At 48.4% G+C, this 24,336-nt stretch overlaps 2 protein-coding genes across 6 annotated transcripts in view; one reads left to right on the plus strand and one right to left on the minus strand.

Annotated features, from left to right (window-relative positions):
- LOC119964499 overlaps positions 1 to 5,977 on the minus strand; it is a 26,947-nt gene extending 20,970 nt beyond the window's left edge. For both annotated transcript variants that reach the window (XM_038794065.1, XM_038794064.1), the window contains exon 1: positions 5,779 to 5,977. In XM_038794065.1, coding sequence (XP_038649993.1) covers positions 5,779 to 5,794 — 16 coding nt within the window. In that variant the 5' untranslated portion in view covers positions 5,795 to 5,977. The remainder of the gene's footprint in view (positions 1 to 5,778) is intronic.
- Positions 5,959 to 24,336, plus strand: dph2 (diphthamide biosynthesis 2). Of its 4 annotated transcripts, none has more exons than XM_038794061.1 (7): positions 5,959 to 6,079; positions 15,877 to 16,039; positions 16,675 to 16,787; positions 18,405 to 18,625; positions 19,247 to 19,963; positions 20,258 to 20,440; positions 24,107 to 24,336. In XM_038794061.1, the coding sequence occupies exons 2-7, from the start codon at positions 15,887 to 15,889 to the stop codon at positions 24,229 to 24,231; spliced, it is 1,512 nt and encodes a 503-aa protein (XP_038649989.1). In that variant the 5' UTR covers positions 5,959 to 6,079; positions 15,877 to 15,886; the 3' UTR covers positions 24,232 to 24,336. The 4 variants fall into 4 exon arrangements, with proteins under 4 accessions (XP_038649989.1, XP_038649991.1, XP_038649990.1 ...); XM_038794060.1 differs by lacking the exon at positions 5,959 to 6,079 and adding an exon at positions 6,241 to 6,465; XM_038794063.1 differs by lacking the exon at positions 16,675 to 16,787.

Genomic DNA, 24,336 nt, shown 5'->3' on the forward strand with positions numbered 1-24,336 from the left:
GTGCTGTACTGTTCTATGTTCTATGTTCTATTATTTGACTAAGATCTTTGGGATCCAGGTAAATTCTTAGCTGTTTATTTAGCTCATCTCTTACCTTGATCGAATATATCCAATCTGGAGGCTCTATGACTCTAGCAATTACTTTTTTTTTTAAACTTTGAAGCTCTCTTTTATGAGTGGCATGGTAGCACAGTGGGTAACATTGTTGCTTCACAGCGCCAGGGTCGATTCCTGGCTTGGGTCACTGTCTGTACTGAGTCTGCACGTTCTCCCCATGTCTGCGTGGGTTTCCTGTGGGTGCTCCGGTTTCCTCCCACAAGTCCCGAAAGACGTGCTGTTAGGTAATTTGGACATTCTGAATTCTCCCTCTGTGACCCAAACAGGCGCCGGAATGTGGCAACTAGGGGTTTTTCACAGTGACTTCATTGCAGCGTTAATGTAAGCCTACTTGTGACAATAAAGATTATTATTATTCAACCTTTCCTTTTAGGTCTATTGGTACTTTATGTGGGGAATAAATCAGTGGTTTCTTCACTGGTAAATGGTGATGTGATACTCAACATTTTCAAAGAATCTCATCAAAACACTCTGGGTACCAGGGCCGGCTCAAGGCACCGGCAACTCGGGCAGTCGCCCGGGGCGCCATGTGCTAGGGGGCGCCAGAGACTCGGGTCCCGAGCATGCGCAGTTGGGCAGGTGCCAACCAGCGCATGTGCGGTGGCCGCCCTCCCCCAGGGCGGCCCCCCCCTCGGTCCGCCCCCCCCCCCCCGCTCGGTCCGCTCCCCGCGGCCCCCCCCTCGGTCCGCCCCCCCCCCGGCTCGGTCCGCTCCCCCCGCCCCCCCTCGGTCCCCCCCCCCCCCCCGGTCCGCCCCCACCCCCCCTCGGGTCGCCCCCCCCCCCCCCCGTCCCGCCCCCACCCCCCCTCGGGTCCCCCCCCCCCCCCCGTCCCCCTCGGGTCCCCCTCGGCCCCGCCCCCCCCTCGGCCCCGCCCCCCCCTCGGCCCCCCCCTCGCCAAGGGCGCCGAAGTTCAGCTTGCCCGGGGCGCCAGCAACCCTAGGGCCGGCGCTGCTGGGTACAGTTGTACCAGTCTTCCGTGATTCTGATTACAGGGTGTCATTCAATGGGCAAACTTCATTCAAGACTGTGATGTCTCCTTCATGTCATGGTTTAATGAGTCAAGCTGCAGATGTTTACAACTGCTTAATCACAGCTTCAGTTTCAGTATACAGGACAGGATTCCCCTTTGGGAGACCATGTTCTCCCGACTAAGCTCAGGAGTGCAAATGAAAAGGCAGCATGGGGGCGCACTGGTTAGTACTGCTGCATTATGGCGGCGAGGTCCCAGGTTTGATCCCGGCTCTGGGCCACTGTCCGTGTGGAGTTTGCACATTCTCCCCGTGTTTGCGTGAGTTTCGTCCCCACAACACACAGATGTGCAGGGTAGGTGGATTGGCCACGCTAAAATTGCCCCTTAATTTGAAAAAATGAATTGGGTACTCTCAATTTATTTTTAAAAAAGGAGTGCAAATGAGGAAGTGAGTCCCAATCCTTTGCGAGGGACTCCTGGGGAAACCATGCAACCAGGCTGCCAATTTGAGCAGGCGGCCCAAAGCGAGGTCACGCAGTCGCCTCCTGGTTTGGATGATTGTGTGAATTTCTTTCCTCTGGGAGCTGTCACGTCTAGCCATTTCCTGGTTCCTTTGTCTACTGTTTTCTCAAACACACATCTTCCAGGGAATGAATGTTTTGCGTTCTTTTCCTTCCCTTACACCTTGTCACTGTGTCTCTGAACTAATTTACCATTCTCTTTCTTAGTTGTGCACATCTTTTCCCAGTGATTGATTGGGCTTTTCACAAGCTCTGCAGTTTGATCTATGTATGAGACATTTCCTCTGCCTTCAAACTCATGTAGTCGTTCACAGTTCTTGCACATGTTCCTATCTGTCTGATATGCATATGCATGCTTTTATTGATGTTTCACTGCATCAACCCTGCTACCTTTGTATTCACCAATCTGAAAGCTACCCGTTTGGGTAGTCAGCATCTTCATTTGGTCTACTTGTGCCATCATGAGTTCTGGCAGAGTCTACAGTCAGCGATATTGTAAGCTTGTCCTATCCAATCAAATCCTTTCAGAATTCGGCTTTGCGCAGAATCCCAAGTGAGCTGATCTCATTTCATCTTTTTCCTTGAATTTACATTTCATCTTTTTCCCTGAATTGACATTTTCTGGCTGAATTTGTCAATCTTGTTAAGATATTCTCCACAGGCTCAACTGTTTCCTCTCTCATGCTTTGAAACTCAAATCGGTAGACCTAATGATTTGACTTTGGCAGGGGATGTGTACTGATTTTTTACTATCGTTCTCACATATTTCCCACCCAGTAAATTTGTTTTAACCTTTTCTCTCCTGCTCACAAAAGGATGCCTTTTAGCAAGCTAATGAATGTCAGTCTTGATACACTATCAATTACGCAAAGACGAGAGTTGGATGTAATCGAGGCTTTATTAAACTGAGATGTGTGGCCTCCTACAGCAGTGACAAAATGGCTGCTGTACGGGGAGCACACATATTTACACTCTGCCCACTGGGCGGAGCCAGCAGGCAGGGACGTACCCCCGTACCTGTAGTACAGGGGCCTTACCATAAAGCACCTATAACAACATCTTCTATATACAACATATACATCAGTGGTGACTACCACATTCACCCTCTATTAAAAATGAAACGGGCAGGGGTGGTGGAGAACTATATACAGGAAATTGTCTTTTAAAAGTACAGTTAAAATTATGAATTCTGGCAGTCCGGTGCCTTAATCTGTTGCAGAGAGCGCCGTAGTGCTGGTGGCGACTCCGGCGGCGGCTTGGGTCTGCGGAGACTCCGGGAGCGTGTCAAAATCCTCTTCATCCCCAGGTGTGGGCAAGGGGAGGGCGGAGTGTCCCGGAGCGGGGGCTGTGGTGGGGTGCGCTGGGGGGGGGGGGGGGGCACCGGGTCGGGGGTGGGGGGGTTTGTGTGGGGAACCAGCTGGTGCCAGGTCCCTGAGGGAGACTGTGTCTTGGCGGCCGTCGGGGTATGCTACGTAAGCGTACTGCAGGTTGGCGTGAAGTTGCTGTACCCACTCAACCAACGGGTCCGCCTTGTGGAGTCGAACGTGTCTACGGAGGAGAACGGGTCCTGGAGCTGCCAGCCATGCTGGGAGAGATACCCCGGAGGTGGACTTCCTAGGGAAGGCAAAGAGACATTCATTGGGGTTTCATTAGTCGCGGTGCACAGGAGCAACCGAATGGAGTGGAGTGCATCGGGGAGAAGCTCCTGCCAGCGGGAGGCCGGGGGATTTCTGGACCGTAGTGCCAGTTGGACGGTCCTCCAGACCATCCCGTTCTCCCTCTCTACCTGCCCGTTTTCCCTGGGGTTGTAGCTGGTCGACCTGCTCGAGGCAATGCCCCTGTTGAGCAGGTACTGGCACAGCAGCCTCTGGACTTCAGACCTAATGAAGGTCCTGTCCTGGGCGCTGTACCGTCTGCTCCTGGTGGCGATGGGTTTATAATCCGGGGTTAGGTTTGCAAAAAGGGAAGGTGGGTCGACCTTGAGGGTCGCGAGGCCGCACACAGTAACGGGTGGTAGGGGCCCACCGAATTTCAGGGTTAAGCTCTGGAGGTTGCACTGGAAGTCCACGCCAAGTAGCAAGGCAGCGCAGAGGTTGGGGAGGACGTAGAGGCGGAAGCCACTGAACTCTACGCCATGGACAGTGAGCGTGACGATGCAGTACCCCCGGATCGCCATGGAGTGGGATCCGGAGGCCAGGGACATTCTCTGATTGGCAGGGTGTACCGCGAGGGAGCAGCACCCTACCGTTTTGGGGTGAATGAAGCTTTCAGTGCTCCCGGAGTCCAGCAGGCAGGAGATCTCATGTCCGTTGACCTTCACTTTAGTTGAAGCAGTCGCGAGGTTGTGTGGTCGAGACTGGTCAATCATGACCGAGGCGAGATGCGGCTGGTCGTCGGTGGTTGCACGTAATGAGCGGCCTGATGAGGTGCCCGACGGGCAGGGATCCCGAGTCGGGCAAGATGGCGGCACTCACGAGCCGCACGAATCGTGGGGCAGACAAGATGGCGGCGCCCTTGAGCTGCACGTGTTGTGAGGAAGACAAGATGATGGCACCCACGGGCCACACGTGTTGCGAATCAAGGAAGATGGCGTCGTCCACTGTCCGCACGTGGTCCGAGGAGGGAAAATGGCGGCGCCCACTGGCCACACGTGGGGGGTGTTGGGACAGTAGCGGTGATTGAGCGGGCCTGGCACACTGCAGCAAAATGTCCCTTCTTGCCACAGGCCTTGCAGAGGGCGCTCCGCACCGGGCAACACTGTCGGGAGTGTTTTGACTGCCCACCGAAGTAGCATTTGGGCCCCCCAGGATTGGCTGTCTGCCGCGCATGATCTACCCCCATGCCTGTAGTACAGGGGCCTTACCGTAAAGCACCTATAACAACATCCTCTATATACAATATATACATCAGTGGTGATTACCAAAAGTCTGCACCTTTGTTTAAACTTCTCAAATTCCGTTACAACAGCACCAGCTTCCTAACTCATTATGGAGTGTAGCTGTGCACTCATTGCTGCCAGTATGCTTTCACTCAGTTCATCTTTCTCTCTGGCATGCAGATAGATTTTTCCTCAATGCAATTCAACATTAAGTCCATTTAAACTGTGAGGGTCTTGCTCACAGACGTGCACTGTCATTACATTATGTCTTCTGGTCCCATAGGTTTGATATAATCACACTTTTAGACCCAACACCCTGGAGCTTCATCGAGTAGAGAACACTCTACTGCCCATGTTGTAACGCACACCAAGTACTGTTCACACTTATGCTCATTGATCTTACATTGGCCCAGGTCCAGAATACCTCCATTTTAAAATTCTTATCCTTCTTTGCAAATGCCACCATGGCCTCTCCCCTCCCTATTCCTGTAATCTCCTTGCATCATAACATCCACCCCCCCCCCCCCGAACCCATTTTGCTCTTCCAATTTTGGCCTCTTCAGCATTCACAACTTTCTTTGCTCTGCCATTCATGTCCACCCTTCAGCTGCCAAGGATCCAAGGCCTGGAATTCTCTCCCTGGACCTCTCCATCTCTCACTCCTTGAAACTTAACTCTCTTTGTTAGGCACCCTGACAAATCCTTATCCATGCAATCCCTCCTGTACAGAAGGAGGTGTTTCAGCCCGTCAAGTCTGCACCAAACCTCTGTAACATCACCCCACTTAGGCCCAAACCTCCACCCTTTCCCCATAACCCTACCTAACCTTTTGGAGAAAGGGGAAACTTAGCCCGGCCAATCGACCTAACCTGCATAACTTTGGATTGTGGGAGGAAACCGGAGCACCCGGAGGAAACCCACAGACACGGTGGGGGAGGGAGGGAGGGGGGGGTTGGGGAGGTAGGGGGGGGTTGGGGAGGTAGGGAGGGGGAGGGGGGAGGGAGGGAGGGAGGGGGAGGGGGAGGGAGGGGGGGAGGGAGGGGGGGAGGGGGGAGGGAGAGGGAGGGGGAGGGGGGAGGGAGGGAGGGGGAGGGCAAACTCCACACAGTCACCCAAGGACGGAATCGAACCCAGGTGCCAGGAGCTGTGGGGCAGCAGTTTTAACCTCTTTGCCACCATGCTGCCCCGTCATGCGGCTCAAATGCCAGAGTTGGTTTGGTAATGCTTCTGTGATGTGCTGAGTACAAATTAGTCCTGTTTCTAGTGGAGTCCTAATAACATTACATACTTACCATTTGGTATTATCATCTAAATTGGGGGAATGCTTCCAGGTGCAGCTATGATCTGTTTGCACTGAGAGCTGTCCTGATTCTGAACTCATCCCTCTTCAGCTTGGAACTCACTTGTGTGGATGACGTCATCAATCCTTATGACGTTGTCGGCCCTCCTTTGACGTAAACATCTAATCTGCGCACGCGCACGGCCGGCCCGGCAGTTCAGCATTCTGGGATTGCAGGACCCAATTCTGCCGGCAAATCTGTCGCAAATTTCGCTGCCATCCTAACTGAAAGATCCGAAACCGGGAACGGAGAGGTAATACACAGCTGGAAAATAATTGTAGACAAGGCAAAGATTACACTGAACGCAACTCCTCAGGAGGGGCCGGTTCCGATTGGCCGAAGGCGCGCGGAGTTATGATTGGCGAGATTCGGACCAATCACCGCCTCCCAAAGGCTTTCTCCATTCCGGATTGGCTGCTTGTTAAGGAGCGCTTTGATTGGCTGAGGGCCGAGGTGCTGCTGATGGCGACGGGGAATCGGCGCTGTGAGGCGGAGGCGGCTAATGTCGGGCTGAGACTGTCTCAGGGGCACGAGAAGGTTCACGTGTAAATGGCCGGATGATCCTTTACACACTAAGGGATATACACAGGCTCTTCTCTGATGTCGGTGCTGGCCATGTGATGTGCCGGACTCTCGCGGGTACAGTATGGTTAAAGCGCATAAGGAGGCCATTCAGCCCATCATGCTCTCCGAATGAGCAATTAGCATTGCGTCATTCTCCCTATACACCCTGTAAACTCTTCATTTTCAGATAACAGTCTAGTTCCCCATTTGAATGGTTCAAATGAACCCGCCTCCATCACACTCACAGGCAGTACATTCCTGGACCTTAAACAACTTGCTGCCTGCCCAGGGAAGAACAGCTTTGATATCTTGCTGTCTCAGAGTACATTGAAGACCAGATTCAACTTAGAAAAATTCACGGCAATCAGGCAGAGTCAAGATGGTTTTGTGAAAGGGAAATCATGTTTAACCTATTATTGGAATTCTTAGAAGGAGTCACATGTGCTGTGGATTCTCCTTGGACAGCCCCTCAGGGTTGAGGATGACTTGCTTCCACTCCGGGGAGGGTGGGTTCTGCGGTGGCTGTATGGTCCAATCCGCAGACTCTGCAACAGGTTTGGCAGGTGGTGTTTGATGAAGTCGGTGGGTGGGATGGTCTGGATTGTGCGCTCTCTTTCTGCTGTTTATGCTTGGCCTCCATGTGCTTCACCCTGTGAGTTCGAATTGATTGGCACCCTCAAGGATGCTTCTCCAATTTGTGCGTTCTAAGGCAAGTGATTCCAACATGACAATAGGGATGCTGTATTTATTTAGTGAAGCTTTAAGAGTGTCCTTGTAGTGTTTCCTCTGCCCTCTCTAATGATTGCTCGCCATTACAGAGTAGAGCACTTGTTTTGGGAGTGTAGTGTTGGACAATGTGGCCCGCCCATTGCAGCTGGCTGAGTGTGACCAGTGCCTTGATACTGGGACTATTAGATTGGGGCGTTGGTACTTCTATCCTGCCAGTGGATTTGCAGGGTTTTGCGGAGGTAATGTTGGTGATAATCTCTCCAGGGATTTGATGTCCCTGCTATATGTTGTCTGTGTTTCTGGTGCATGCGACAGGGCGGGGACCATGGCTGCTTTGTAGCTTAGTGGTGGATTTGAGGTGTCGGTTGTCAAACACTCTGTTCCCCAAGTGTCTGAAGACTGCACTGGCGCATAAAGGCGAACTGATATACTGCACTTGGATTTCCTGTAGGCATTTGATAAGGTGCCGCATTAAAGGTTATTGCAGAAAATAAAAGCTCATGGTGGAGGGGGTAACGTGGCATGGATTGAAGATTGGCTATTTAACAGGAAGCAGAGGGTTGGCAGGATGTGATGAGTGATGTGCCACAAGGATCAGTGCTAGGGCCTCAACATTTTATCATTTATAAAAATGACTTGGGTGAAGCAACAGAAAGATATGTTTGCTGAATTTGCTGGTAGGTAGGAAAGTAAATTATGAAGAGGACCTGGGGACTCTATTAATAGGTTAAGGGAGTGGGCAAAAAATTGGCAAATGGAGTATAATGTGGGAAAATGTGAAATAGTTCATTTTTAGCAGGGAGAATAAAACAAGTTTACTGAAATGGTGAGATTGCAGAGCTCTTGAGGTGCAAAGGGATCTGAGTGTCCAAGTGTGTGAAGGTTAGTGTACAGGTACAGCAAGTAATTAAGAAAGCAAATAGCTAAGAGGTGAATTGATCACAAAAGTAGGGAGGTAATGCTTCAGTTGTACAGGGCATTGGTGAGACCACATGGAGTACTGTGTACAGTATTGGTCTCCTTATTTAAAGGAAGTTGTAAATGTGTTAGAAGCAGTTCAGAGACGATTTACTCGACTAATACCAGGAATGGGTATGGTTGTCTTGTGAGGAAGCGTTGGCGAGTTTAGGTTTGTATCCACTGGAGTTTAGAAGAAGAGGTGACTTGATCCTGAGGGATATTGACAACGAGGCTGTGGAAAGAATGTTTTGTCTTGTTGGAGAATCTAGAGCTGGGGGGGTTACTGTTTAAAAATATGGGATTACTCATTTAAGACAGATGAGGAGAAATTGTTTCTCTAAGGATCACGAGTCTCTGGAACTCTGCCTCAATAGGCAGTAGAAGCAATCTTTGAATATTTTTAAGGCAAAGCTAGCTAGATTATTCATTATCCAGGGGGTGAAAAGTTATCAGGGAAGAAAAGCTAGCAGGAAGGAATGTGGGGTTAAAGTTACAATCAGATCAGCCGTGATCTGATTGAATGGTGGAGCAGGCTCGAAGGGCCGAGTGGTCCACCCCTCCTGATCGGTATGTTTGTGTTCTGTAAAGGGTTACAATCTGGTCTTGAATGAAATAGAGACAGCATATTTGAAATATTTTGAATTTCACTGCCGCAAGAGAGCACTTTAGCTTTAGAATACATTTAGGTTGATGGTTATCTTGAATTGAATCACATTTATTACATTGATGAGGGAAGTTTGAAAGCAATGTACATTAGAACACTGGCTCTTTCTACTTTGTTATTGTGATAGGCATTGAATTTTTTTTCTGTTATCTCTTTATTCCCCTTGAAGCAAAGGCTTGTTTTATTTTACGTGATGTCCAAAAAGCTTTGCAATTCAAGAATGTTCATGGGTCAAAACTTTGAGACTTATTTTAAAGGCAATCTTATTTTAAAAGACATTTTTACAGGATGTGGGTTTCACTGGCTAGGCCAGCATTTGTTGCCTATCCCTAATAGTCCTTGAGAAGGTGCTCGTGAGCTGCTGCCTTGAACTACTGCAGTCTGTTCAGTTAACTATGTTAATTGGCTAAAATATCTCACTGACTGTAAGTTTTTTTTTAATCCTTTGCACATTGGGCAATTGGAAAAAACAGTAAACCCAACCAAAAATAGTGTTAACATGGAACATCATTAGCTAACTCTAAGCCAGTCTTCTACCTGGCTGGAATAACTCTTTTCAAACAGAAAAACAAAATGGAAGACAACTGGACAACTGAGATGATGGTGCCAATATCTCCCTTTATAACAGAATTTAAAAAAAAAATAATTTTTATTCAAGTTTTTAAATAACAATAACAAATTTTCTCCCCGCAATTTAAAACAAACAAGGCGTGTTTCCACGCCAAAACAGAACAAGAAAACAACTCTTTTTTTCCCCCCCCCCAAATAAATAATAACAAATAGCAATACAATAAAGAAGAAAATAACATAACAAACCCACCGCCGCACAAACACCCCCCCCAACCATCCCCAAATCCACCCCCCCCCACCCCCCCTGGTTGCTGCAGAGACCGACCACTCTACCCCTTCGCCAGGAAATCGAGAAAGGGCTGCCACCGCCGAAAGAACCCCTGTACCGACCCTCTCAGTGTAAATTTCATCCTCTCCAACTTGATGAACCCAGCCATGTCATTGACCCAGGTCTCCGAACTCGGGGGGCTGTGTATCCCTCCACTGTAACAGAATCCTGCGCCGGGCTACTAGAGACGCAAAGGCCAGAATGCCGGCCTCTCTCGCCTCCTGCACTCCCGGCTCTGAAGCTACCCCAAAGATCGCGAGCCCCACAGCCCGGCCTGACCCTAGACCCAATCACTTCCGACAAAATCCTCTCCTCCCCCTTCCAAAACCCCTCCAGAGCCGGACATGCCCAAAACATATGGGTGTGGTTTGCTGGGCCACCCGAACACCTCCCACACCTGTCTTCCCCTCCGAAAAACCGGCTCATCCTTGCCCCCGTCATGTGAGCCCTGTGCCACACCTTCAGCTGAATTAGGCTGAGCAGTGCGCAAGAGGAGGAAGAATTCACTCTCTCCAGGGCGTCCGACTACGTCCCATCCTCAATCTCTTCCCCTAGCTCTTCTTCCCATTTCGCTTTGAGCTCATCTACTGAGGCCTCCTCCTCCTCCTGCATCAGTTGGTAGATAGCCGAGATCTGCCCTTCCCTGACCCACGTCCCCGAAAGCACCCTGTCCTGCACCCCCCTTGGCGGCAGCCGTGGAAACTCCTCCACCTGCCTCTTAACAAAGTCCCTGACCTGCATATACCTAAAAGTGTTCCCAGGGGGGAGGTTCCATTTCCCCACCAACTCCTCCAGAGTCGCGAACTTCCCATCCAAGAAGAGGTCCCCAAACTGTCTGATGCCTGCCCTGTGCCAGCTCCCAAATCCCCCGCCCGTTCTCCCTGGCGCAAAATGGTGATTGCCCCGTATCGGGCCCCAAACTGAAGCCTTCACTTCCCTCCTATGCCGCCTCCACTGTCCCCATATTTTGAGAGACACAACCACCACCGGACTCGTGGAGTACTTAGCCGGGGGGAGTGGAAGTGGGGCCGTCACCAAGGCCTCCAGACTCGTACCCGCACAGGATGCCACCTCCAGCCTCTTCCATGCGTCACCCTCCCCTTCCGTCACCCACCTGCGAATCATCGCCATGTTCGCCGCCCAATAATATCCACACAGGTTGGGCAGTGCCAGGCCCCCTATCTCCCTTCTTCGCTCCAAAAATACCCTCCTTACTCTCGGGGCCTTCCGCGCCCACACAAACCCCAGAATCGACTTATTCACCCTTCAAAAAAAAGCCTTGGGGATCTACATAGGGAGGCACTGGAAAAGAAACAAAAACCTCGAGAGCACTGTCATTTTAACCGACTGGACCCTGCCCACCAACGAGAGCGGAAGCGCATCCCACCTCCTGAACTCCTCCTCCATCTGCCCCACCAGCCTCGAAAAGTTAAGCCTCTGCATAGCCCCCCAGGCCCTAGCCATGTGGACCCCAAGATACCTAAAGCTCCCGCAGCCCTCCTCAACGGGAGTTCCCCTATCTCCCTCTCCTGACGGGGGGTGCAGGACAAACAGTTCGCTTTTCCCCACATTTAGCGTATAGCCCGAAAAGTCCCCAAACTCCTCAAGTATCCTCAGCAGCTCTGGCATCCCCTCAGCCGGGTCCACGACATACAGCAGCAGATCATCTGCATACAGCGACAACCGGTGCTCTCTCTTTCTCCACCCCCCCCCCCCCCCCCCCCCCCCCCCCCCCCCCCCAGCACAATCCCCCACCAACCCTTCGAGTCCCTCAGCGCCAGGGGCTCAATTGCCAACGCGAAGAGCATGGGCAACAAGGGGCACCCCTGCCTCGTCCCTCTGGAAAGCCGAAAGTCCTCTGACCTCCTATCATTCGTCACCACACTCGCCACCGGGGAGCTGTACAGCAACCTCACCCAGCTAATGAACCCCTCACCAAACCCAAACCTCCGCAACACCTCCCACAGGTAACTCCACTCCACCCTGTCAAAAGCTTTCTCCGCATCCATGGACGCCACTATTTCTGACTCCCCAACCACCGGCGCCATCATCATAACATTCAGGAGCCTCTGCACGTTGTCATTCAATTGTCTCCCCTTTACAAACCCCGTTTGGTCCTCATGAATTTCATGAATCATGAATAAGGTTAAGGGGGGGTTGTTTGGGTTACGGGTATAGGGTGGATACGTGGGTTTGAGTAGGGTGATCATTGCTCGGCACAACATCGAGGGCCGAAGGGCCTGTTCTGTACTGTACTGTTCTATGTTCTATGAATCACCATCGGGACCATATCCTCCACCCTCCTGGACAGCACCTTTGCCAACAACTTGACATCTACGTTAAGGAGCGAGATCGGCCTATAAGACCCACACTGAAGGGGGCCCTTGTCCCGCTTCAGGAGCAAAGAGATAATTGCCCTGGACATCGTCGGGGGCAAAGCCCCCCCCTCCCTGGCCTCAGTCAGGGCCCTCACCAGCAGCGGGCCCAGCAAATCTAGAAATTTCTTATAAAACTCCACCGGGAACCTGTCAGGCCCCGGCGCTTTCCCTGTCTGCATGCTTCCCAGCACCTCCACCAACCCCTCCAGCTCATTGGGGCCCCCAAACCCTCCACCCGCTCGTCCCCTACTCTTGGGAACTCCAGCTGATCCAAAAAGCGGTCCATCTCGCCTGCTTCCCTGGGGGGTACCGCCCGATATAGCCCCTCATAGAAGGATCTGAACACTCCATTGATGTCCTTCCCATCCCGCACTAAGTTCCCACCCGCATCCGTGGCTCCCCCAATTTCTCTAGCTGCCTCCCGCTTCCGGAGCTGGTGAGCCAACATCCGGCTTGCCTTCTCCCCGTACTCGTACACCGCCCCATGTGCCCTCCTCCACTGCACCTCCGCCTTACGGGTGGTTAAAATTCCAAACTCCGCTTGGAGACGGCGCCGCTCCCTCAGAAGCCTCTCCTCCCGGGAGTCTGCATTTCTCCTATCTACCCTGACCATCTCCTCCACCAGCCTCTCCCTCTCGACCCTCTTCCCCCCTCTTCCTGTGCGCCCGAATAGAGATCAGCTCCCCTCTAACTACTGCCTTTAGCGCTTCCCAAACCATCCCAACCTGCACCTCCCCGTTGTCATTGGTTGCCAGATACCCCTCGATACCCCTACGGATCCGACCGCACACTTCCTCCTCTGCCAAAAGCCCCACATCCAACCTCCACAGCGGGCGTTGATCCTTCCCCTCCCCCAGCTCCAAGTCCTCCAAATGTGGAGCATGATCAGAAATGGCTATCGCCGAATACTCCGGCCCCACCACTCTCGGGATCAGCGCCCTGCTAAGCACGAAAAAGTTAATCCGGGAGTACGCCTTATGAACATGGGAGAAAAAGGAGAACTCCCTACCCCCCGGCTTCAAAAACCTCCAAGGGTACACCCCCCCCCGCATCTGGTCCATAAACCCCCTCAGCACCGAGGCCGCTGCCGGCCTTCTGCCCGTCCTAGACTTCGAGCGGTCCAGAGCCGGATCCAGCACGTGTTAAAGTCCCCACCCAGAATCAACCTCCCTGTCTCCAGGTCCGGGATCAGGCCCAGCATACGCGCATGAAGCCCGCATCATCCCAGTTGGGGGCATAAACATTAACCAAGACCACCCGCTCCCCCTGGAGTCTCCCACTCACCATCGCATAACGACCTGCCCTATCCGCCACCACTTTGGACGTGACGAACGACAGACTCTTACCCACCAAAATTGCCACCCCACGGTTCTTTGCATCAAGCCCAGAGTGAAACACCTGTCCCACCCAACTCTTTCTTAGCCTCACCTGATCCGTAACCCTGAGGTGCGTCTCCTGGAGCATAGCCACATCCGCTCTCAGCCCCCTCAAGTGAACCAAAATCCGGGATCGCTTCACCGGACCATTCAGCCCCCTCATGTTCCATGTGACCAACCGAACCCGAGGGGCCGTCCCCTACCCTCAACCCATCATGTGCCCGGGGAACCCCCCCAAGCCCGCTCCCCACGGTGGCAAACCCCCCTCCCAACCCCCCCTTCACCATCCATTCCCTCACAGTCCCTGCAGCAACAACCCGGCACCCCCTCCCCACCCCCCCCAAACCCCCCCACCCCCCCCAAGCTAGGGCCCCCCCCCTAGCTGCGTTACCCCCAACACTATACTTCTGTGAGCCAGCTGACTTCTGCTGACCCCGGCTACTCCCTCCATAACCACAACCCCCCCAACCGGATGCAACACAGCCGCCAATCCCTCCCTCCCAGCGCCGGCCCTGCCCCCAATTCCTCCGGCGCGGGAAGAAAGCCCGCGCTTCCAACCCGAGCCCCGCCCCTCGACCCAACACGCGGGAAAAAGACGGACACATGACCCATCAGGACCCCAAACTACTCCCCAACCCACCAGTGGAAAAAACAAGAAAAAAACCACCACAATAAATAACCAACAGCCCCAAAGAAGCCCCAAAAGAACCCAAATAACCATAACTCAAATAGCAAAAACGGCGAAAACAAACAGGAAACAACCATCAGCAAATACAGCCACTATGGGCAAAAGGATACCCAAGAGAACAAAGCCTCCAAGCAAAGTACATTTCCCCCCAGCCCTCAGTCCGAATCCAAGTTCTCAGCCTGGACAAAAGCCCAGGCCTCCTCTGGAGAGTCAAAGTAGAGCTGGCGGTCCTTGTACGTGACCCAGAGGCGAGCCAGCTGTGGAAGGCTAAACTTCACCCCCTTCCTGTGGAGCACTCCCTTCGCTCGATTGAAGCCAGCCCTTCTCCTCGCCACCTCCGCACTCCAGTCCTGTATCCGAATGTCCGTATTCTCCCCCCTGCTGCTCCTCTCCTTCTTCGCTCACCTCAACACGCACTCCCGGTCAACCCAGTGGTGAAAACGAACCAGCACCACCCTGGGCGGTACGTTCGGCCTGGGCTTCCGCTGCAGCACTCGATAGGCGCCTTCCAGGTCCAGGAGACCACGAAACGACCCTGCACCCATCAGCGAGTTTAACATTAGGACCACATAGGCTGCCAAATCCGAACCTTCCAGCCCCTCCGAGAGGCCCAAAATCCATAGATTCTTCCGGCGGGAGCGGTTCTCCATCTCTTCCATCCTCGCCTGCCATTTCTTGTGCAGTGCCTCGTGCAACTCCACTTTCACTGCCAGGCCCAAAAGCCCATCCTCGTTCTCCGAGGCCTTGTGCCGCAGCTCCCGAATCTCCCCGGCCTGAGCCGTCTGCGTCGCCACCAGTTTGTCCAGTGAGGCCTTAAACGGCTCCATAATCTTGGCTTTGAGCTCCATGAAGGAGCGCTGAAGCAGCTCCTGCTGCTCCCGTGCCCACAGCTGCCACGCTGCTTCCCCACCTGCCGCCATCTTGCCTTTTTTGCCTCTCGCCGTTCTCTGAGGTAAAACCTATTTTTGGACCGCTCCGCTGGAAGGTTAGGATTTGGCAGCCTATGTGGTCCTAATGTTAAACTCGCTGATGGGTGCAGGGTCGTTTCGTGGTCCCCTGGAGCTGGAAGGCGCCCATCGAGTGCTGCAGCGGAAGCCCAGGCCGAACGAACCGCCCAGGGTGGTGCTGGTTCGTTTTCACCGCTTGGTTGACCGGGAGTGCGTGTTGAGGTGAGCCCAAAAATCCAAAAAAAGCGGGAGCTGCTGAACGTGCGGCTTAGCTCCGCATTACTGCCACCGGAAGTCCTTTATAACAGAATTAAGTGACAATCTAATAAGTTTCCATTTTAATTAACTTACCAATTACTTGTTCAATGACCAGTTTGTTAGTGGGGGAGAAAAAATGAATCCCGCTGAAACCAAGTATGAATATGTGTACAACTGCCCATAGTTACTGGCAGTCTGATACACAATTCTATCAAGTCTTGGATCTCCCCGCCCCCCACCCCACCAACAGTCGCCCACTTGTGTGTTGTAAATATTTTTGCCAGGTGTACAGAGTTGCTGTTGTTGAGCTGGTGCACAATACCCTACCAGATATTCTATTTTATTTTTTATTGTATTTTTTGTTCATTATTTACTATTTTATTTTCTTTGGTATGTTTGGGTGTGCCCTTCTCTTCTATATATGTGTATGCATATATATGTATATGTATCTTATCCTGTGTACATAACGGTAAATATAGTTTGTTCAAAAACCCAATAAAAACATTTATTAAAAAACAGTCTTTGACCTATTGGGGTAAACTAATTAACAACTTGCTGAATGTTGTTGACATCGTTTTTCCTTTGCAGTCAGATCATCATGACTGCAACATTCAGTGATGATGGTTCTAAGGCAATTCAGCGGTCCACATACATTCTTGAAAATACCTGCAGAACCAACTTCAGCGAGACTGACGTTGTGTATGAGATTGAGAAGACCTGCAGCTTCATCACTGATCATGGCTTTAAAAAGGTTTGTATCATTTGGCACTCTACCTAATTTCATTTTTTTTTGTGGTGGAGACTTAACACTTGCACCCCAAGAAGTAGGGACTAAGAGCAGGAACTTAATTGTAGGTACAGTTATGTATCCTATAATCCAATGCAAGGGATGGAAGAAACATCCAAAAGCAATCAACCTGTTCTTCAGAGGGCTGTTGTTGTGCTCTTCCTGATGACTGTCCGTTCATAAGATATAGGAGCAGAGTTAGGCCATTCGGCCTATCGAGTCTACTCCGCCATTCGATCATGGCTGATATGTACCTCACCTGCTACCTACAATATTACAGACCAAGAGCTGGATTGCAAAATCAACCAGAGCATCTCCTCCCTAGAACACATTACCTAGGAGCGGGAGTAGGCAATTTAGCCTCCCGAGCCTAAGATCCTCAATGTGACCATGGCTGACCCCATCCTGGCCTCAACTCCACTGTCCTGTCTGTTCTCCATAACCCTTCGATTCATTACCAATTAAAAATCTGTCTAACTCCTCAAATTCACTCACTGTCCCTGCATCCATCACACTCGGGGGTAGCGAATTCCACAGATGTAGCAGGCCTTTGCTGATATCTGGGCGAGCAGGCTGAAAATAGTTCTCAATCCCCACAGGTGGCTCTTCAGTTTCCTGATGAACTTCTCATCGATGCCTCTGCCATTATATCAAAACTGGAGAAAAACACCACTGCCAAGCTTTTCATATTGGGTGACACATCATATGGCAGGTATGAATTAATTTGATTTTGGATGCTTGCTACAATTTGTTTCCGAACAATGAACATTAAGTGTCAGTGTGTTTCTGTCTTTGAGGGATAAATTGTGAATGCTGCATCCATCAAGGTAAAATATTAATTGGTCTATTGGATTGAAACCTTCATTGTAAATGCAAATATCTCTTCAGTGCAAAATATACTTTTATGGTAGCAGGTGATGTATCAGACCAAGTTTGCTACAGTGTATTGTGCTGCTAGTGGCTACTCTAGAAATTATGTAACATGAGCAGTTGGACTGATCTTCTCACTGTAGAAGGTTGGGTTGAATTTAGCCTGAACTGAATGAGATGGAAAATGATGGGGGGGGGATACCTAACTTAATGCTTTGAGTAATAATTAAGATTTTGAACACTGTCCATGCAGTTTCCATTTGGGAAAATTCCAGCAGCCAAATATTGAAAACCCAAAAACGGTGGCAGTGTTGAATTTTAATCTTAACATTCCACAGAGCACTAGGGCATGGGCTCTTGTCCATAATTCTACATTCACAAATATGAAATATCATTACCTGTTTGAAGAAGTAGAGAATGGAAGTTAGGTACGTTCGAAAAAATGAAAGAAGAATTAAAAAGTGAGTTATCTGGAGCTTCTAGGAGTCAACGAATAGAGTGTACCTTGAGAAAATCTGAAATAGTAGACAACCTAACATATTTCATTTTTTTATCCTTCCATAGCCAACTAGAGTTCAAAACTAGAATAATTTTTAATGGACAGTTAATAATTGTTATTATTGTCACAAGTAGGGTGCATTAACATTGCAATGAAGTTACTGTCAAAACCCCCAAGTCGCCACAATCCAGCGCCTGTTTGTGTGCACTGAGGGAGAATTCGCAATGTCCAATTCACCTAACAGCACATCTTTCAGGACTTGTGGGAGGAATCCGGAGCATCTGAAGGAAACACACGCAGACAAGGGGAGAACGTGCGTACTCCGCACAGACAGTGACCCAAGCCAGGAATTAAGCCCCATATGAAGACAGAATATTGGTGTATTGCACATTTGGGTTGCCCATTCATACCTTATGTCAAAATACAATACAATAGCAGAAAGACAGTATTTATTGTCCATTCCTAGTTAATCCAACGGCATTAAAAGCCAAATACCTTGTGTGGAGCGGGATTTGTGCGTTGGTTGAACTGGACATGGTTGGCAGATTCTCTGCCCTGAGGGACATCTGTTATGTTTTTCACAAGACTGCAGCAATTTTCATGGCCACTACAGCTGGCAAATTACCAGATTTATGGACTCACAATTTTCTATGGTGGGATTTCAACTACTGACTCCAGTTAACAATCCCATATCAAAATCACTAGTTACATAGACCATTACAGCGCAGTACAGGCCCATTGGCCCTCGATGTTGCGCCGACCTGTGAAACCACTCTAAAGCTCATCTACACTATTGCCTTATCATCCATATGTTTATCCAATGACCATTTAAATGCCCTTAATGTTGGCGAGTCCTCTGCTGTTGCAGACAGGGCATTCCATGCCCTTACTACCTGCAGATAATTTTTCTTCACAAACCTATTCCATAATTTCCCTGAAAATCTCTTATCTGTTGTGTAGCTGCTGTGTAGACGAAGTTGCTGCTGAGCATCTTGGAGCTGACAGTATAGTACATTATGGAAGGGCATGCCTCAGTCCTTCGAGAAGACTCCCAGTGATGTATGTGTTTGGACAAAAACCAGTAGATGTGCATCAGTGTGCTGCCTCCTTCCGAACCCTGTATCCAGTCAAGTGTGCTCATGTTATAATCCTGAGTGATGTCATCTACTCGCATGTACTTGGTAAGGGTTTTTCCTCTTTGCTCTGCTAGGTCTTTTTATGCTGTACAATCTTTTTCTCTTGCTGTATATAGTTAGAAAAGAGACTTTTTCACAATGTGGACCATTCTTCTGAGCTTGCAAATTCCAGACTTTGGCTTTGTCAGTATTGAATCCCTTGTGCTAAACTGCAGTTATGAGCTGTACAGGAAGAAATTAATAACCCATCTGAGAACTAAAAAATGAAATTGATTACTTCGAAACTGAAATGGTTTTTGCAGTGATTATTTTAAAATTATGAATTGTAGTTTTACTTTCTACCCCTTCTCCTGGTTGCTCTTTCTACACGTGGTGAGATGCAAGGACTAATAGGCCTTAGTTCCCAACCCGTTTACATCTCTTTGCTTCAAAGAATCTTTCACACAACCCAGTTGGTCTTTCTTGCCGACAGATCAGCCAGAGTGATTGAGATGGAGAATTGATTTAAAAACTAGGTAGGATGTAGCTAGATGGGAGCACTGTTTTCACAATCCTAATCCCAAAATTACATCTGTTTGAACAAGTACAAATGCACAATATATTTTCTCCCTCTTGTTTTATCCATTTTGCTGCCCTTCCTAAGGCACTTGTTTGATCTTTTATTAGAAGAACTACAGCAACTACTTCACCCAGAGTATGAGAACCTTGTTGTTTCAGTGATCTGCAGTGGTAAAAATGAAGCAACTGATCCATGCAGGACTGATGGCTTTCTCGGTGGAGGTGATGTTGATTCCTGTTCTACCTTCGGATCCTGCAGCCATGCACGCAATCATCAAGTTATTTCTAGGTTTGGCCGGCATTTCACCATCCGTGCCAATAGTGACGTGAAAGACTACAGCGTGTTCTACATTGGACAGGAGAGCCTGACACTGACTAACTTTATGATGACGTGGAATCAGTGTTCCTTTTGCTCCTTTGATCCAGTGAAAGGGGTCGGTAGACGCGAAACCCTGAATGTTAATAGAGCTTTGATGAAGAGATACTACATGATTGAAAGAGCCAAGGATGCTCAAGTTGTAGGGATTTTAGTGGGGACTCTTGGTGTCGCTGATTATCTTTCTACTATTGGACATCTTAAATCAATTGTCAAGCAGGCTGGCAAGAAAAGCTACACCTTTGTAATGGGTAAACTGAATGCTGCCAAGCTAGCTAATTTCATGGAGGTGGATATATATGTACTTGTTGCCTGTCCAGAAAACTCACTGCTGGATTCCAGTGAGTTTTATAGGCCGGTCATAACACCATTTGAAATGGAGGTTGCTTGCAATCCAGCAAGGGAATGGACTGGAGAGTACATTACTGACTTTAGGGATCTGCTTCCAGGTGTGTAAATCTGCATACCCTCATGAGTGCATGTGAATATTGGTGAAGTGTGTGTGTATCATTGGAGCATGCCAATTTCAATTAAAACTAATTTTTACTGTAGGCATGATTTATCCCCTCATTTCCTCTCGCCTTTATCCTTAGCCCTATGTTGCGTGGTCCCACAGTGAGTTTTGCATTTGTAACCCATACTGATCTAATTTTAACTATCAAATCTTGCATGAATGCTAGGTTGCAATTAACTAACATGTAACTGCTTATACGTTACGATAGTTTTTCTGTTCTACTTCACAGGTGCTTGCAGCCATGTTGAATTTCCAGATGAGACTTTCAATGGTGAGGAAACCGATGTCTCTCTAATAACTGGAGCCCTCCGAGCAACACACTTGGTAAAGGCAGACTGGCAGAACAAAGAATCAAGCACATCTCTGATCCACAGGAATGACGCTTTAGCAATTTCCCAGTCACACTCGGCAGGTATAAATCCTAATTCTTAAGTTAAATTTGAAAGATTGAATATCAACACCCGGAATTGGAGAGGGAGAAGACTGGTTTTGTCTTCTTTCTTTTGTGCCCTTGAGCTTCAATCCACACTTCACAAGAAGTTATGCTTCCTTTGTTAAAACTTAAAACCAATAGTTGCTGTGCAAATTTGAAATAGAATTGTATTCACTTGATTTTATTTGCTACTCTGGATGATGTGTGCTACAGTGAAAACAAGTTACCACATCAAGTAAAGGATTTAAAAAAATACTATAAAGTACTGCTGGGGTCTAAATATCCTGGAATAGAGTATTGGAAGAAGCAGGGCTGTTCATCTTTTATTGCATCAGTTGGGGGAAATGAAGGTAATCAACAGCATGTTTTATCCATAAGTAATTGAGGAAAAGCAACATTGTCTGTTAATGAATAGAAGCACTTACTATTATTGTTCACCTATTCTATGTTGCAATTGTCTTCCAATATCTAATCAATACTCCCCAAGTCAGACATTAGACAATTTTATTTATCCTACTTTCTGACCTCATAAATGTTTAATGCCATTAATATTGAGAGCTGTACTTGTATAACATTAAAAATTCTACACTAATTAAGGCAGCACTGTGGCATAGTGGTGAGCACTGCTGCCTCGTGGTCCCGAGGACCTGGGTTTGACCCCAGCCCTGCGTCACTGTCCATGTGGAGTTTACACATTCTCCCTGTGTCTGCGTGACAGTAACCCAAAGACTTTTTAAAAAATTGAGTACCCAATTCATTTTTTCCAATTAAGGGACAATTTATCAGTGTTTAGCACAGTTGCTTCACAGCTCCAGGGTCCCAGGTTCGATTCCTGACTTAGGTCACTGTGCGGAGTCTGCACACTCTATCTGTGTCGGTTTCCTCCACGTGCTCTTGTTTCCTCCCACAGTCCAAAGATGTGCGGGGTAGGTGGATTGGCCATGCTAAATTGCCCTGAGTGTCAAAAAAGGTTGGGTGGGATTACTGGGTTACGGGGATAGGGTGGAGGTGTGGGCTTGGGTAGGGTGCTCTTTCCAGGGGCTGGTGCAGACTCGATGGGCCGAATGGCCTCCTTCTGAACTATAAATTTAATGATTCTATGATTGGCGTGGCCAATCCACCTAGCCTGCACATCTTTGGGTAGTGGGGGCGAAAATCGTGCAAACACGGGGAGAAAGTGCAAACTTCACACAGACAGTGACCCCCAATAACCCACAGATGTGCAGTGTAGGTGGATTGATCACACTAAATCAATGTTTAATTGGAAAAAAATTAATTGGGTACTTTTCCACACAAATTATACATGTAGCCCTTCTCAGGGAATTGCTAATTGCAGAATTTTGAAAAATGTTTGTGTTATTAACGGTTAATGCGAATGAGTCCGGAAGAATCACTCGACACTCGGATCTGTTCCAAACGTAACAGTTTATGATGTAACACTGGCAGGAGCAAGTCACTGAGCTCACCGTGAGCTTCTCCACCGAATGAAGAAAATCATCAATTTTTAAACAGTTGCTCACAACTGGCTGGAGACAATCCAATAATAACAATTATAGATTACAAACATATAAATATAATTAAATTAGTAACTAAGCATTATGGGACTGCATGATCAGCTCACAAACAGATCGGGTCCCCCATGTGATGTTTTCTAGACACCTTATCAACCGTCCTTGGGTCTTCTTGATACATCACATACTCAAGACTTTTAAAATTTTAACTTAACTTCTGCCTGGTACCGCAGTCAGCAATTACTCAGAAGCAGCTGCCTGGGGGCGGCAGATAAGTGAGGCCCTTCTGAGCAAACTTCTGTATCTGTGTAACTGAACAACTGCAGGAATGTGGTCAAGTCAGCTAAACCCTATGATGTTTCACAAACAATTACCCTCCATTTTAGTTACCTTTTATTGAGAATTGCAGCTGGCAAAGAGTAAAAAACCCTCCATCTTTGAGTTTAAACAGAGTTGAATGTTGTGTCCCAGTGCTGACAGAGTCACCTCCCCTTCTCACCCCATCACTCACTGCATTTCATCATCCGTTCTGTTTTTTTAAACTCAAAAGTCTTCTGCTTTGTGCTTCTTGAAGAAAACTATATTGTTCAATGAAATTTTGATCTCAAGTTACAAGGAGTTTCCATGAAGATACGGAACATGGTGGTAAAACTCCTTTGATTTCACTGCCATTTCACAAACTTTGATTTCGAAATCCTCAACTGGGTGTTAAAATCAGTGACTCATTTTCAATTGGCTTATCATTTTGTATTTCCGGTAGAAAATGCAAAGTTACAAGTCACAGCTGTATCCAAACCAAACAAAAGTACACAGTTTAAAGAAAATCCAGTGAGATCATAATTTTCAGCTAGATTAATTTGAATAATTTAATCTTTCTGTAAATCGTAATTGGCATAGCAATACATCAATCTTTTAATTGCTCACTTATTGGAGATATACCTTCCAGTTACCAAAGCACATTAAACACTATTTGCATGTTGCCACTTAATTTCCCTCCCTCTGACATTTGTTAGTTATAATTCATTAAATTCCAGACAGTCCCTAGTATCTATCCCAAATATATGCCACCGTCACAATTTGAGCTGTTCTTGTAGACCAAGTGGCCACATCTTCCCTGGCCTTACCATGAGTGGTTGGGCATGTCCACACGTTCCAAGGAAGCTTCACTCTGGTCAGTTATCAGGTTGCAGTTGGTGATGTTTGCAGTTAACCAGGTGCTAGGCTCTTGACAGTTTTTAGGGTGCAGAGTGCGTTCCAGTTGGGGGCTATGGAATTTCGGATAGATACATGAATTTTGTTGAGGTCCTGTATCAGTGGGTTAACACAAAGAGTGAACCTTGTACATAAAGTGGCGAGTATCACCAGGGGCAGCAGAGCCAATTGTGTCCACACTGCTTCAACTCTCCCTTATCTACCCAACAACAGGGTACCGCTGTTCAACGTGGCTCAAGAGCTGCCACATAAATATGGTAGATATCCACCTCTAGGAAATTGAGGATTATTTCTGGAATGTTGAGTCTAAGTCAGTTTGAGTAGGTTCCTGTGTTGGCATGAACTTGTTGTCCTCAAAAGACACCACGGACTTGACCATGAGTGAAACATTTCCACTGACACAGGATATCTATCCCAAATAACCAAATATTCATATGTAAACCTGCCAATGAATATCACCATTCTGATGACCACTTTCGCATAGCCAAGAAGGTAACAATGACAAATGCTCTCTTTCCTCAGCTGCAATTTCTATGCTTCTATGTCTGCTCGACACAGCATATAGGAGCTGGTTTAGCACACTGGGGCTAAACAGCTGACTTGTAATGCAGAGCCAGCCAGCAGCGCGGGTTCAATTCCCGTACCGGCCTCTTGGACTTTCCAAGTCTGCCTGATCTAATATAGTGTACATTTATCGACTGAACCAGCATTTTAGATTACAGTGTCCTGCTCAGCCCTATACATAGACAATTTGAATTGTCATCTGTTTGAACTGCTGGATTTAATATCAACTATTTATTTTTACACGTACACATGCGCGTTCTATAAATGTGAATCCTTCAAGGTTTGTTAGTCAATCCCGTATTCATTATGCTGTCTTCCTCTATCTGTAGCAGTGACATGGAAATTACTTATTTTACAGCCTCGTTCTTAGCAACTAGGAGCTGGCATGGATTGGAACAGAAACTAGGGGAGACTTCTGTGTCAAAAGCAGTGGAAGGACGGAGGGGGATTGCGATTGCCTATGAGGGAGAGGACACGAGTTGAAGGAACTGAAATGTTATCAAATTATGTGAACTTTGCGCTGAAATTGAAGCTTAAGCATAACAAATGGACTGACAAGATGTATTAAAGATGCTAATTTAAAAAAAA

This window comes from Scyliorhinus canicula, chromosome 4 (assembly GCF_902713615.1).
Source record: "Scyliorhinus canicula chromosome 4, sScyCan1.1, whole genome shotgun sequence".
In the NCBI taxonomy this organism is placed as follows: Eukaryota; Metazoa; Chordata; class Chondrichthyes; order Carcharhiniformes; family Scyliorhinidae; genus Scyliorhinus; species Scyliorhinus canicula.

Coding starts and splice junctions, on each gene's coding strand:
- dph2 (XM_038794061.1), top strand. CDS start 15,887: ATGACTGCAACATTCAGTGATGATGGTTCTAAGGCAATTCAGCGGTCC. Junction 19,964..20,257: donor CTTTAGGGATCTGCTTCCAG/GTGTGTAAATCT, acceptor TCTACTTCACAG/GTGCTTGCAGCCATGTTGAA. Junction 20,441..24,106: donor TTCCCAGTCACACTCGGCAG/GTATAAATCCTA, acceptor CTTATTTTACAG/CCTCGTTCTTAGCAACTAGG.